The 16,677-nt window shown below is 39.1% G+C and overlaps 1 protein-coding gene across 1 annotated transcript; it reads left to right on the top strand.

Annotated features, from left to right (window-relative positions):
• Positions 1-1,270: 1,270 nt before the first annotated feature.
• Positions 1,271-15,104, top strand: LOC116509435. Its single transcript, XM_032218593.1, has 9 exons — positions 1,271-1,627; positions 4,765-4,800; positions 5,820-5,907; positions 6,217-6,333; positions 6,798-6,909; positions 7,938-8,066; positions 9,728-9,849; positions 10,746-10,880; positions 13,322-15,104. The coding sequence occupies exons 1-9, from the start codon at positions 1,271-1,273 to the stop codon at positions 13,729-13,731; spliced, it is 1,506 nt and encodes a 501-aa protein (XP_032074484.1). The 3' UTR covers positions 13,732-15,104.
• The last annotated feature ends 1,573 nt before the right edge of the window (positions 15,105-16,677 follow it).

Here is a 16,677-nt window from a genome sequence, read left to right as displayed (position 1 = left end):
GCCGGTACCAGTTCAATATACGGAACCAGAAGGAGAGCAAATCAATCAATGAATATGTGGCGGCTCTCTGGAAAGCCACAGCCCACTGTGAGTTCCGTGAACTGGACGACCTGATTCTGGATCGCATAATTTGTGGAGTGTGAGATCTCAATCTGCAGAGAAGGCTTCTGGCTAGATCCAACCTCTTGCTGCAGATCGCACTAGATGAAGCTAGAGCATCGGAATCCGCAGCCCAATCAATGGAGACCCTCCAGCACCACAGCACACCTCCGGACACACAGAAAAGTACCGCAAGACCACAGAGCCTGAGAGCTCTGACAGCGAAGAGGAAGACAGCTACCACATGCGCAGTAGCCAAACAAAGCCGGTGCGGAAATTCAACTCACAAATTCTGCCTTGAGCCAGCTGTGGAGGAGACAATGTCCGATCATTCTGCTGTTTCTGTGAAACAATTTGCCAGCGATGTGAGCAGAGAGGGCACATTGCCAAGGTGTGCCGCAGCGATTTTCCTGTGACCGCAGGACAACCTAAGGGGGGCCAAAACAGCAAACAGCGCCCAAAACCATGGGCTTGTCAGAAGTACCCATGGGGTTCAGAGGGAGATGATAGAATCGCCAACCTCACTTCTGCCATACGAAGCCGCCCTGGGCGTACAAAAAAGCTGAATGTCACTGTTCCGGTTAGACATATCCGTACCATTTTCCCCCAAAAGCTGAAAGTCACTGTCCTCATCGAGGACTCACCATGCAAAATGGAGATCAACACCGGGTGATCACTGACCATAATTCCATGGTCAGTCCTGAAGCAAACAATCCCCAAGATACAAAAGAGACACCTCAGAAGCCCTGACGTCTGCCTAGGCGACTACCAGGGAAAACAGGTCCCCATCATGGGCCAAGGCACCTTCTGGGTAAGCCGCAAGCAATTCTGCAAAAAACTCCGTGTGACAGTGGTCAAAGACGACCTTCAGAGCCTGCTGGGGCTTGATTGAGTCCAAGCTCTGGGAATGGAAGTGACCGGAGTCAACTCTGTGGAGGAGGACGCCGCTGACGACGCTGAAGCCATTTTTAAGGAGTTCAAGGATGTCTTCGGCACCAGTCTGGGTGAGTACAAAGGAACCCCCCCATTTCCTTTAGCTTAACACCACAATAGCCCCAATTAGATTAAAGCCAGGAGAGTACCTTTCGCTCTTTGCCCAAAAATTGAGAAAGAAATTGATAAGCTCGTGAGCCAGGACATTTTACAGCCAGTCGATCATGCATGTTGGGAAATGCCAATTTTGACACCTGTCAAGCCTGATGGGTCTGTACGCATCTGCGCAGACTATAAATGCACAATTAATAAAGCGCTACAACAAATCGCTTACCCTGTACCTGTTGTACAACACCTAATGCATTTGCTTGGCTCCGGAAAAATATTTGCAAAATTAGATATGGTGCAGGCATACCAACAATTACCAGTAGATGGCTCTACTGTGGAGGCCCAAACCATTGTGATGCACAGGGGTGCATTCAAATGCAATCGCCTGCAATTCAGCATTAGTATCGCCCCTGGACTGTTCCAAAGCATCATGGAACGACTTTTGCAGGAGATTCCAGTAGTTGTCCCCTATTTCAACGACATCTTGGTATCGGCTGCAAATGAAGTGCAACTTTTAAAATGCGTACAAACAGTTTTGGCTAGAATCAGAGACAAGGGCCTCCACCTCAAAAAAGAAAAACGTAAAATCAATGTACCAAAAGTCGAATTCCTAGGGTACATGATAGATGAGTCTGGGATCCACCCGACCTTACAAAAAATTTAAGCCATTAAGGAAGCCCCCATACCTCGCAATCAGACCAAACTACAGGTGTTCCTCAGGCTCCTTAACTTCTACAGCATCTTTCTCAAACAGAAAGCGACAATTGCTGAATCACTACATCGGCTCCTAGCAAAGAACACAAAATTGTCCTGGGGTAAAACCGAGGCCACTGCATTTGCCACCATAAACAGACTCTTATCAGCAGACTTGTCTCCTAGTATAATACAGCCAGACCCTGCCTTTGGTGTTGACCTGTGATGCTTCCCCCTTTGGTGTCAGTGCAGTCCTTAGTCACTGCATGCCAAATGGTACCAAAGCCCCTATTGCATTTTACTCCAGGACATTATCCACTGCAGAGCGGAACTAAGCCAACTGGACCATGAGGCTTTGGCTGCAGTAGCCGGAGTAAAGAGATTCCACAAGTATCTCTACGGCCGGGATTTCGAACTGGTCACAGACCACAAGCCTCTATTAGGGTTGTTGGCTGGGGATCACCCCACCCCAGTATCCCTATCTCCCCAGATGACCAGAGGGAAAATTTTTCTAGCAGCCTACTCCTACCAGCTCGTCCACTGACCAGGCACCACGTTAGGGCATGCGGATGCTTTGAGCCCTGCCCATTGCCCAAAGTTCTCACTGACCCCATCCCAGAGACATTGGTCCTCCTCATTGACTGCCTGGACACCAGTCATGTCTCAGCCAGTGACATGGCATGCCACTCTGCAAAGGACCCCATAATAAAGCAAATTTTGAACTGGGTGTGAAGGGGCCTGTTGGGGCTGATTTCAAAATGTATTTTTCCAAGTGGGATGAATTGTCGGTTATTAACGGTTGTTTGTTGTGCGGGGACAGGGTAGCCATTCCCTGAAGCGCTGCACGTAGGACATCCTGGGATTGTTAGAATAAGTCTCTAGCAAGGAGTTATGTTTGGTGGCCTAACATGGACAGGGAGATAGAAAAATGGGTAGCTACATGCATGCCCTGTCAGGAGTCCAGACCAGCTCCCCCGGAAGTGGCACCAAGGAATGGGAGCGCCCGCAAGCACCATGGTTCAGAATACACATAGACTTCGCTGGACCAGTCCATGGCCAAACCTTCTTCATAGTTGTGGACGCATATTAAAAATATGAAGTAGTCCTGATGAATTCCACTACAGCGGAATCAGTCATCAAGGTACTATGGAGACTATTCTCCACGCACGGCCTCCCTGATGTAGTAGTCTCTGACGGGAACCAATTCATGGCCATGCCATTTGAAACATTCTTAGCAGCTCAGGGAGTCACACATGCTCTGGTTGCGCCATTCCATCTGGCCTCTAATGGCCAGGCAGAATGGATGGTAAGATCCGCAAAGGAAGCCCTCAATAGGATGGGCCCAGGCGATTGGCAAACACGAATTTATCACTACTTACTCATACAAAACATTATACCCAGTGCTACCACTGGAAGAAGCCCCACTGAACTCCTCATGGGCTGCTGCCTAAGGTCTCACTTAGATCGGCTACACCCAAATTATTTCACTTCAACACCCGGTGACTCCACAAGCAAAGTCAGGTCTTTCACCATAGGAGACTTGGTATATGCACACAACTACACCGGGGGAATGTTATGGATTCCCGCAACCATAATTGGAATTTCTGGTCCTCGATCGTACACATTAAAACTCGAGGACAGTAGAATTTGGAGAAGGCATATAGACCAACTCCCTAGTCACTTGTCTAACTCAGTGCTTAGACAACCAAATATAACTCCTGCACAAACCGAAAGAAACGACACGAAAAATAACAGTCTCTCTAAACCCAAGGAAAGTCCGAGAATATTGGAAGACTTATCTGACTTCGATGCAGGCCCACAACGAGCTCCGAGCGAGTCAACACCAGAAGCTCCAACCGCGGTCTGGGAAATATTCCAGGAGGTTCCACCAGGCGGATCTGCAGGACCAACAGGTCAGTCCGACTTGTGCGAAGGAAACACCAAGACTGATTTGCGCAGGTCAGGCAGAGCTACGCAAAAGCCCGCCTACCTGCGTGACTACATCACTAGTTAGATTTCATCCTAGAGGGGATGGGTGTTAGATATTCCCCCCTGCCCCCGCTGACAGACTGAAAGAGGTTTCCACCAAGGTCCTCTGTTCCGGCGGGAACAGAGGTTGAATCTCATTGATCAAGAGGTCTGACAGATCCCTTTAAAAGGGGATGCTGCCCAACCATTCTCCAGCCGGATGTTTACTTGACTTGCAATAAAGAGCTGTTGTTTACTGAAGTCTTTTGTGCCTCCTTTCCCCTATCGAATAGAAGGGACCTTCATCCTGCAGTGGATAGACAATGGTTAAGATGATGATGACCTTCCCTTTTTACGGAAATCAAGGTAGTATACTTCAGAGATCTCAGAACAGCAGCTCTGAAGGTCAACCTGAGAGAGAATGACTGGTTCATAGCCATTCTGAAAACTTTTTTATTCAGTAGAGACCTGTATCTAGCTGTGCTTATCCAAATACAGCACATCAGCCATAACAATATACCTGGTGAAATAACAATGTGAATGTGGAATTGTAGTTCATACCTACACTACTAAAAGACATTTGTGAAAGTTGATCATCCATGGTAAAGAGGCTATGCTTCCTTTTGAATTATCTTCAAATTTATGACATTTAGCAGGATGACTGAACAAAAGAGGTCACCGGGACATTCTAGAATTGTGCAAAATGTAAATATAGATATTTTAAACTCTATGTTCAGCCAATATACATAAACAGTTTGCTCTTTTACAGTTTATTTTAGATTATAAAAGTGATCAGTCACTTGATTTGTGAAACATTAATCTGAAAAGAACTCTTGACACACTTCCCATAGTTTCCCACTCCCCTCTTTTTTTCAACCTGAGATAGCCCAATCACAGTCAATGTTGTTCTCCCGACAACATGTATTTAAGGAGTTCTTTGGCATTGGCCTTTCTTCATTCTAGTTATCTGTAGATGAGCTGCCCAGGAAGGAATCAGTGGTGAGTATATAGATATTAGAGATGCTGTTAAAACAAAAACAGATAGAATAGCACCATTTCCCAAAAATATACTAGGGGAGAAATAGAAATTGTAATGAAAATAAATAAGAAAACAGAAAAGAAAATATGTGAATGATAGACTCTGCAAGAGTTATCTGAATACATATCTGAATACATAACAGGCACTGCCACGCAGTAAAAGGTTACTTGGATTGAACCAGTTCAGGAGTAATGCTTGGGTAACAATAACTATATATATGGTTATTCAGCTGTTACATGCAAACCACATTGTAAAACAACTTCCATCACAACAATGAATAGCATGTCAGAGATGAAATGGAAGCCTTTCATTGTTTAGAATATTAACTTTTCAGAACAGAGAGTTAGAGTGCTGGAATAAAGTATTTGGCATTGTGCTAAACAGAACTCTGGACGGCTGCCAAGAAAATTCTTCCAGATGACATTCAACTGTAATTTGAAGCCAGTGTAGATATACTGTTTGATTAATATCAGGAGGCAAAAAAGCCCAGTGAAATGCTTCCTCTGGGGATTATAAAGGATAACATCTCAACATCCAAAATAAGAATGAATTCAGGACCATCCTTGTGGGACTTGTGTTGGGATAAACCAGCACCTTTTTCTCCCAACATCAGCACCAACTGTCTAATGATGCCTACAGGATTTATTATTCATAACAACGGTTAAATGTTCTCCCAGTAACAGCAAGCCAGCTCTTTATAGCTGAAAATCAATACCTTTTTTCTCCTTTTAGTGAAGCCTGTCAAGTAGTGATTCCATTCATGCCATATTAAGATGCAAAATAATTTCCATCCTCCATTTATTTAACTCCTATATTTAACTTAACTGACATAAAATTTTTAGTGGATGAAGACATTTCTTAATTCTGCCTGTCAGTAGTAATATGAGACCATATAATTGAAGGGTTATTCTCTAGCAAAACTAATGTTAATATGTTTGATTTGTTAAAGTTCTAATTATTTTGTTTGTTTTCTTTGCAGATTCTAATCAAGACTGCAATTTCAGCAATGATGGGGATCTTCTCATATGGGCCTTTTGTTATGCTCTGTTTAGTGATTGCAGGATCTGGTATGAGTAACAAACATAAATTATTATCTTATTGTGATATTATTAAATGTATTTGTTAATGTGATGCATTACAAATTAATTCTTATATTTATAAAATAGTTACACTATTTTTTAAATTTAGGGAGACTGACTGTTGAGATTTCAATTTCTGGTCATAAGTAGCCCTAAGGTAGTTCCATTATAACTTTGAATGGTTGCTAAGTGCTAAGTGACTATATGTGGAGGACTACCTTAAGTCAATACAGAGAATAGATGGGTTATTGTTCTAACTTAGTATAAAATAATTTCATATGTATTTTATCTTTCCAGAATATTCAACTGGAAAAAAATTGAAGTATACACTTTGCAAACATTACAAGGAGATTGGACGCCTGAAACACAACATAAAGCCTACGACATTCTGGCGTGTGGACTGTCATCATCAAAGTTAATAGTTTTTATATGATTATTCCTGTAGGTCCTCTGGAAAAGATACAGTAGCTGTTTCGCATTTCTTAAAAAAGGAAATTAAAGATTATGCTTATAATTTAAATAAAAATGCAACACATTTATAGTGAGGAAAACTATAATGTGTGTTTTTCCTCAAGTCATTGACTAGATGTTAACAGTCTATTTTAAAGAAGGAAATGTCAACTCCCAAGAAAGATAAAACACATTCACTAGCTATGTGTTCTTTTAATTATATCGAGAATATTAATATGTTGAAAGTTCTTTGAAAAGGGAATGATTTTCTGGGAGCACAAAATCTTCCTGGCTCAAATATTTTAAAAGCCTTGAATTATGTGTCAATGCCAAGACAGTTAATTAAACCCAGATGAGATTAGCAAATCTACAATACAGAGGTTAGTGGATAGTGGGATTGTGATGACAATCTTTATTTTTTCCCCCAGAGTATTTTTCTCTTGGAGACATAGCTGTACAAGGTAGCCGTAAACCTCATAATAGTGCTATAATAGTGAAGGATGAGACTGATGGCCTTCTTGGACATCCTAAAGGTTTGAGGTATTTAAATCTAGAAGACATATAACATATTGAACATTAGTATTTTGTTTACTAATCCTAAAAATACAATAACTTGCCTACCTGAAAAGGACAGGACAAAAAGCTTTGGCAAAGAGGCTTTAGATCTGTGATGGCGAACCTATGGCACACGTGCCAGAGGTGGTACGCAGTGCCCTCTCTGGTGGCATGCGAGCCGTAATCCCAGTTCAGCTCTGCTACGCATGCGCACGCACCTCCCATCAGGCCTTGGCCGCATGAGTATGTGTGGCACATGCTGGGGGATTGCGTGTGCATGCATGGTGGAGTATGGCGCATGTATGGGAGTGTGGTGCCTGCAGGGGTGCACGTGCATATGCATGGGGGCAATGCATGTGGGGGGGGTCATGTGTGAATGCGCAGGGGGTGGGATGCATGCGGGGGGTCACGTGCACATGCACAGTGAGATGGGGTGCATGCGTGAAGTGGGGCACACATTGCATTTTGAGCACTCGGACTGGAAAAGGTTAGCAATTACTGCTATAGATGTTCCCTGAAAATCTTCTCTCAGGATTCAGAGACATGAAGAATACGGATATTGGATCCCGTGCTCAATGAAGTCTCCCACCCTTCTTTTTCCAGACTAAACATGGCTAGATTAAGATTTCATTTGGAAGCCTCCAAACTGAAAACCTCACAGGATTAATTGGAAATATTATTCTACTCTACTCTACTCTACTCTACTCTACTCTACTCTACTCTACTCTACTCTACTCTACTCTACTCTACTCTTTATATTAAAGAATTATATTATTTCTTTTGTCAATGCAGATAACTGCATTTCTAAAGCAACGGCATGGCCCAGAAACAATATACATACATATACACATAAATATGACTTGTACTACTGATACATTGCACTTTTCACTTCTTGTATGTGTATGTTGGATTTGCATTCTATTCGTTACAGTTAATTATTTTAAAAAAATGATAGAAGGATGCAACCTTGACTTTTCATTTGTAATAATGGCTTTCGTATCTTGAATTTTCAGAGCAATCTGGAGAGGTTCAGGCAATAACGATTTTACAGTTTTTGAGATGGATTGTGAACATGGGTTCAAAGCCTTAGGAAATATAGTTGTTAAAAACTCCAGCCAGTTTCCTCATCTGTCTAGCTACAGGTAAGCCTGGTTGCCAAATTTCCTTTTCTTAGTGATTGTTTTTTTTAATTAAAATATTTTAATGATGATGTGGATGTTATCCATTCGGTTGTGCCTGACTCTTGATGATTCTATGGGCTATGTCTCTCCACATTTTTTTCCTGTCTTGATTTTTTAAGATCCAACTTTCACAACCATAGATAGCTAAGCGGAACCCAATGAAGTGGATTAACCTATATTTGGTTTTAATGATACCATTAAAATAATATAACAAGACTTTAATAAAAGATTGGAGAATATAATAAAGTTACTTCAGAAATTAAATCTCAAAGACCAAACCATAATGATAACAAACAGTATGGAAAATGTGTGAGTCAACTCTACTCTCCAAACTAGATTAGAAAAAGAATGTATAGATATAAAATAATAATAATATAAAATACTGAGGTAAAAATAAAAAATAAATGGCTAACATTTTGAAAAAGAGGTTGGAAATTTATTATTGTTGTTTTTATTATTCTTACATCTAATTTTTCCTCCAAGGTATTCAAAGTGGCTGCACAATTCCCTATTTTACCCATACTTATTTTGCCTACTCCTGTAAAATAGATTGTGATGAGAGATAATTCATGAAAGTGAAATTCACACATGTTGCTAATCTATGATTTATTTCGCCAAGGTTTGTAAAGTAAACCACAACTGGCTGGGTGTGCGTAATACAATATGTTGAGTCAAGCTACTATAGTTCATAATACAAACTATAGTAGTTTGATTCATACAGCACATTTTGCTCCTAAGGCCAGGGACACTTGCAGGGAGAGGTTAACTCTACATTCTCACTTCACAAATCTACCACAGCTTTAGGCAGATCTTATTTCCTATACATATGTCTAATGAAGTCAAAGAACATCCTTGCTGCAGCAGTCACTACCAGGTATCATCTTTAGGAAGGAATGGACAGGCTCCTAAGTTAGTACTATCATGAATCATTTGATATGCGTTGTGTTTCAAAACATGAGTATCTCAGCTTTGTTCAAGATTCTAGCTCTCTTGGTAGTAGAAAGATTCTTAGTGAAAATGTAGCTATTCTACATCAATCAATCGGTTCCAGAAATTGGTCCCACAGTAAGAGATTTGTGGAATGAAAAACAGCAGCACTCTGCACGTTCCTGGATGTACGCTGGAATCCTAGGGTCAACTTGGATGGAAATCATTTCAGAATAAGTTTGAGATAGCAGACTTCTCCACTTTCATATCTGCAGTACAGCCTTGTCTGTCAGGTAGTATCAAGCTTATCTTATATATCCAAATGCTTATTGGTACAGCAAAGATACAAAAATATAATCCATGACTGGGTGCTAAAAGCCTGAAATTAGGCACAAAGTTGCTTCAGATATTTTGAAATATTCTTCTCTGGTATAGTTTCTGTATACCCAGAAGCCACATATTTCCACTCATTTGTACGCTAAAGCCCTTATATTTTAGTGTTGGTGGCTATCATCCAAAATTTGGAACCATTATCTGTTTCTTAACTTAATAAGCTAGAGCAATAATTTAGCTTAAACTAATAGAAACTATTAGTTCTGAATTCTTATTTAAAAAGCACAACAGGTAAGATACACTGTATTACAATTATGAATAAAATGAACTTAAAAGTGCATTGTAAACTGATCAATTTCTAGATGCGTCCATGAAACTATATTAGTAAGAGGAAAATGCCGTATAATCTGGGAAGATATTGGTCATATAAATCGTACAAATATTGGAGTTTGGGAAGTTGTAAGAGATCCTTCTGTAGCACCAGGTAAATCTACTTAAATTAAGAATTGGAAGATTATGGAGAAGTGGATACTTTATTTTGATAGACAAAGTTGTCATATACATTAGCTGCTTAAATCCTGTTTGACTGATGTCAGGTAACTTTGTTTTATACCCTAAAAAGTCATTGAACTGGGAAGGCGTAATGTTTCTATAGTATTTAAAATATTTTTTCTGCTTTATTTTTTGTGTAAAGAGAACTATCTATTCTTTTTTGCTTTAGATAGTTTATCTATAATCTCTTCTCTCTCATTATGTATATAAGCATATAGCATTTCGGAACTTCAATAATGAGTGGCATATAAATTTAACAAATAAATAAACTATGAACTATTTTAATCTATACATAGATATGTTTTTAACTACTCATAACACACACACACACACACACACACACACACAGAAATGATATTGATAGTACACAAAGTGAATATCTTTGGCTAATTTGAAACTTGTACCACATATAAAGTAGTCATTGAAGAGCCATAAAAGAGCTAGTAAATTGTGACAAAGTAACAGAGTTTACTTTTATAAAATATTTTCAATAATGGAGACAGAAATTTAAAAAGTGACAAAATGCTTTTATGGAGAAGCACCCATCTTTCACTTAGATTTAGAAAATCAATCTAGAATGTTCAGATGTCTACGCTCAAATTTGAGAGCTTGGTGGTAATTACTATGCCTGTTTTTATTAGCTAAGTTTTTTTGTTCCAAAATTCTAAGCAATACTTCACATTATTACAAGAGAAATATGCAGATTTTAAAAAGAATTGCTATCCTCTGCTTTTAGTGAAACGTATTAAGTCTTTTTTAGATAAATTATAAATGTAATTCTTGTATTACAGTACTAAAAATGTAATTAACTAATTACTGTGTGTTTAGGTAGCATATCTGTGTGGACTTTTGTATTTGAGAACAAGCACAATATTCCTGCTAAAATTGTCTACACTTTGAATCGGGATAAAGTGATGACTGAAAATTATCCATATATCCGTTTTATGAAAACGAATGACAGTGGTAAGTTTGCAGAGGAGAGTATTGTGTTCTGCAACAACATTTGAATTGTGTGTTGATTCTGTCAGCCATAATCCTAAATAAAATATGTTATCCAGAAGAATTTAGCCTAAGCATATTTTATTTTTGCTCAAAGCACTTTCTGCCAGCTAACCCTAAGAAGAGAGAAATGCTAGCATTGATGAGGTTACCTAGTTTGGGTAATGAAACATCTGCAAAAAAACGAACAAGCTCAGAGAGGACCAAGGACCCTTCGTTTCAACCTTGAGTTACAAATATTCTTCTTTAAAGATTAAAAAATAACAACGAAGTGATATGATATCCAGGACCAAGCAAGATATTCATAACTGACATTACTCTTAAATGGGCAGCAGATTAGGCTATTTGGTTTTATCAATGGGAAAAATGGATAAGAATTAATATTATTAACAGAATTATGACAATATTACAAGACAAGAAGTTCTAGAAATTGTACAGTATTATAATGCAGTCTTACTAAATCCTGTGAATATTTAATTTGTGTATAATATACTAAATATTGGAATAATAGCATTAGTTAATGCCATTAGAAAATACTTTCATACTACTCTACCACTATCAAAAGATAATTTGATAATTTATACTGCTAGTAAATAGGAAAGATTTGGACCTGCCACCTAAAATCTATATACAGCAAAATTAAGAATGAAAGAGACACTGAATCTGTAATTGCTACCATCAAATGCAGTATTTAATAATAAAAAAGTACAAGATAAAACTATCATTTTATTCTAGGTGTTTTTGAGAAATATGGATTTTAACTCCCAAAATTTTCACAAATAGCCATGCTGTCTGACAATTCTGGGAGTTTGCCCATACTTTTAGAGGGCAGATTAGTTAGAGAATCCTGAGTTATAATGGTGCCAATTATTGGAATAAAATAATATTTGGATTTTAATCTGGGAACTAGCGCTCTTTATTTTCAAAAGAGGGCACTACATATTTAATATAATAATATTTATTAAGGAATTCAACATTCGAAATATTAAGGAAAATTTTAAACAAAATGTATACAATAGCAAAATGAAAACACATTTTGAATCAAGATAATTTGATTAAACATTTGGGAAGAAAGATCTCTGGATAAAATTTGGAGGTAGCCAGGAGAAAGAGTTGCCTTATAGACAACCTAAAATAGAATGTACAGTCAAATGCTATTAAACCAGCAAAAGATAGAATCTGCACCATTTAAAATCGTGACCCGTCAAAACTGCGCTTGACCTAACCGCGCCCGATTAAACCGCATCGCTGACGTCATCAACAGGGCGACAACAGCCAGCGCGGAGAAAGAAGGGTGCTTTAAATAGCGCTTTGAAAGCAAGCCGATTCAACTTAAGGTAAGGGTTAGGTTTAGGGTTAGGTTTAGGGTTAGGTTTAGGGTTAAGTTAAGGGTTAGGGTTAGGTTAAGGGTTAGGGTTAGGGTTAGGTTAAGGGTTAGGATTAGGTTTAAGGTTAGGTTAAAGGTTAGGTTTAGGGTTAGGTTTAGGATTAGGTTTAGGGGGGTTAGGTTTAGGTTTAGGTGTTAATTTTAGGTTTAGGGTTTACAGCGTGCTTCTGTCTCCGTGCTGTTGTCGCCCTGTTGATGACGTCAGCGACGTGGTTTAGTCGGGCACAGTTTAGTTGAGCGCGGTTTTATGGTGGAACCATTTAAAATGCTGTGGAAAGGATGTGAGTTCATTTCTGGAAGTAGACTTATGGAGAATTAAATGCCCTTCCCAAGGCATGCACTCTGTGTCTTGGGAGTGAGCCAGGAGTTCTTTTCCTCTCTGCCAGATAATTGAAACTCTGAAAGTAGAATTACATTTAAAAGTGGAGGCTAATCTGATAGTGCTTGAAGTCTAATCCAGTCCGGCTCACATCTTCTTTATGAGTTTTGAATTCTTGTTAATTTTTTCTATAAAACATTTTAGCAAAATGTATCAAGATATCTATATCAAAAGGTACGGCATATATCTTTCCTCATTAAACAAACTTTCTATCTGTTTCTAATGTAATGCCAAAGCTTTATCCTGGAAGCCTCGGCATTACTCTGATTTAAATCAAGCAGGACAGACTCTTTATTTAATAGTCACAGTTCTTAAAAAAAACATTAATTCAATATTATTAGATTTTTATCCCTAGTCATGGAGAACTCATCTATCATCTAGCATAAATGATTTCCATTAGTATTTTCTTTTAATAATACCAGTTCATAATGGATTTTCTGGGTTGTAATCTATAGAAAAGGGAAGCAAGATGTCAAGAAGGTGGGTGTGACTGTGCAAAACCCACTCTTATCTGTATATGGTGCACACTAAAATGGGGGTGGGGGTTGGGGGTCAGTGCTAGGTAGATACTTCTGATTGTAATAGTGCTATTGAATTGTTACAAGAATCTAAAGATCTGACTTCAAATATTTCTTTCAGTATGTGCTGACTTGGAATCTACGGAACCAACAGGAAGCCCTTTCATCACACTTATTCCTGCATCCACTGTGAATCCTAGACTCCACATCTCTGATCCAAGTAGATTTTGTAATGACAAACCTGATGGTAACTATGCTTATCCAGCAAATCCACACAAATATCATAGATGCTCTAATGGGCAGACAGTAATCATGAACTGTCCAGTCTATAATACCATCAGGGATTGGCCAAGTAATTTGATTGAGGATGAGTTTTGTAAAGACAAACTTAATGGCAATTACACTTACCTACCAGATCCACACAAGTACTATGCTTGCTGCGATGGGAACACTGAGCTCAACGATTGTCCACCAGGCCAGATTTTTATCAACATTGTACGCCAATGTAGTTGGCCATTCAGATTTTTGTAAAAAGGAATATATGGTGCCAAACATTGCTAGTTAATTAATTAACCTAAAAATTATATTTACTTAATCAATGGATTCAGAATTTGTTCAAAAACTCTTTACAATGTGATCTCTGGCAACTGCATACAGCCAACAGATATTCCTTTTAATATCTGAAATATAGTGACAACTAATTATCCTTATTTAGAAATATGCCATATAAATGCTACGGATGTGTTAGAAAAGGCATACATTTTGCATTAATAGATTAAGTGATAAAATTGCACTAAATCATTATTAGCACATATGTTTGCCAAGCAGCATTACAAACATTCATTAGAAATATACTGAAACATCGAATAAACATTATGGATTTCCCAAAGGAGAATATATTTAAGTAGGGTCCACATTTTGTAAAACCAGCAAAAATATTTGAAAGGGATAAAGATTTTAGGCAGACCAATATATTTAACTATTTATCCACATAAATGCTACACATACATTGGAGCAGAAGTGGGCAATTAACTTTCCCAAGGGCCACATGAAAAACTGGAATTGTTGTGGAGGGCTGTTGCCATTACCACTGCCCCCCTCACCCACACTCTGTTCCTCTCCCGCTGCCACTACTGCCCCACCCCAGTGACACCTCCAACACTGCAGGCTGGACAGGGACAACAGAAGAGCCAGATGTGGCATGTGAATCATAAAATGCCCAGGTCTGCATTAGAGGGACACACGTTACAGTAACAAGAGTTGGAAGGGACCTTGGAGATCATCTAGTCCAATCCTCTGCTATCATAGAAGACCTATATTATTTATGATAAATGGCTGTCCAGTCTCTTCTTAAAAGCCTCCAGTAATGGAGCATGTATAGAGTTGCAATATTTTGAAATACTTCAGTAACTTTGCAAGGCTTTCTATACTTGTTGTTAGTACTGATGAATCTTCAAAGTGGAAAAGCATAATTAGCTGTCATGTCTGTTGATCACTTTATCTTCTTTAAATGCAGCAGTGACGTTTATTTTTTTAAATCTTGGTACTATACCGTGATACTGTTCTTAGTTTGGAAGTAAGGGAAAGCAATCACCGTTTGGCTTTATACCAGATATGATGATTAAACTCTCTTTCCTCTTCATATTCCAAAGCAACCTCATGAAAGTTATTTAGGTAAATTTACTGCAGAAAATTCGGAAGCCTATGAACAAGAAATTCACTAACAAGACCTTGAATTTTGATTCTCTCTTCCCATTTTTTCAATTCAACAATACTGATTTCTTGCTCCTGAAAATTCCTGCATCTTCCCCTCGTTTATAAAACAGCTGTCTTTGACATGAGAGTATGTATTTTTCCAATTTCCAACTTTATCATTAATTGTTAAATTTATCCTTACAATTGTAATTTTTAAAATAAAAGTGGCAATTGCAACAAAGTTTCCAAAGTTTGTGTGTCTGTATGTTCACCAAATTTTTAACTATCACACAAATAAAAAGCCCTATTAACAGAATAACAGAGTTGGAAGGGTCCTTGGGGGGTCTTCTAGTCCAACCCCTGTAGGAAACCCGATACCATTTCAGACAAATGGTTGTCCAATCTCTTCTTAAAAACCTTCAGTGCTGGAGCACCCACAATTTCTGAGGGCAAGTATTATATCACACTCCATATGATCTTATTAGATCTAACATTTCTAGACAGAAACAGAGAACCATCTTCTTCCTGTCATCCCTAATTACTGGAAAGGTTGAAATATTTTCACATCATTTCACACCATTCCTTCATTTACAGCAGTGGTCCCCAAATTTTCTAGCTTTGCCGACCAGTGGAGATGGGGAAAGGGTTCTATGTGACCAGCGAGCAACTGGCATGCACAGCTCCATTTTCTTTTCTGCTGTTTCAGGCAGTGGTGGGATTCAAACTTTTTTTACTATTGGTTCTGTGGGCATGGCTTTGTGGGCGTGGCAGGGGAAAGATACTGCAAAATTCCCATTCCTCACCACCCCACTAACCTGCTTTCTAGCTCCGTTCTCCTGTTCAGGGCAACAAAAGAATATTAGCTGGGAGGCAGCCGGGGGTGGGTGGGGTGGACACTATTTGCCGGTTCTCCAAACTATTCAAAATTTCCACTACTGCTTCTCCAAAACCTGTCAGAACTGGCTAAATACCACCTCTGGTTTCGGGTCATGTGCAGAGAGCTTTTCCCCAAAGCCGGGTGGGTGATTTCATTGTCATGTGTAGAGTGCTTTCCTGGTGTTTCTGGTCATGTGCAGAGAGCTTCTCATCCAAAGCTGGGTGGGTGATTTCATGATGTTTCTGAACATGTGCAGAGTGCGATTGGATGGAGAATCGCAGCAATGTTCGCCCAAAGCAGCAGACACCGATGTTGCGAAAAGAGAGTGGTTTTTCTTCTGTTTGGACTCCAAATTTCCTGTCCGTGCATCCCCATTTCCATGGTACATCAGACCACAGCTAAATGTGGCTGCAAACTTTGCAATCTGCTTGACAGGCAGGGATTTGAATGCAGCTCAAAGCAAACCATTTTAGTTTGTTGAGTTGTCCATTGACACAAGCACCAGATATTAAGCCAATTTTTTACAAACAACCTTAATGAGCTGAACTTTACAGATAAACAGCATAAGCTTTGGTCGGCTGTGCATTAGCTACGGAGCCTGTTCTTTGCAAACTTCTTTCGGATGGGATGCTCCAAGATCAAGACACAGTTTGCTTTTAGCGCTCCCAAAATCAAATCCTTTCATTCTGTGAAGAAAGAATCGATATTTTCCACCTGACATTAATTATAAGTCATCTCACATCACGTATCTCTCCACCTTTGGCTACTGGTGTTCTTAGGTCCTAATCAAAAACTTTGTTTCTGTATTGTGACACAGTGCTTCAGTCATAGCTGAGACATCTATGGAAAATTATATTTCACTCCAGATTTTGCTTTACTATCCCAAGGCACTATACTTTGTAAGT

The sequence above is a fragment of the Thamnophis elegans genome, chromosome 5, assembly GCF_009769535.1.
Source record: "Thamnophis elegans isolate rThaEle1 chromosome 5, rThaEle1.pri, whole genome shotgun sequence".
Taxonomy (NCBI): Eukaryota; Metazoa; Chordata; class Lepidosauria; order Squamata; family Colubridae; genus Thamnophis; species Thamnophis elegans.
This window is presented reverse-complemented; position numbering and strand designations above follow the sequence as displayed.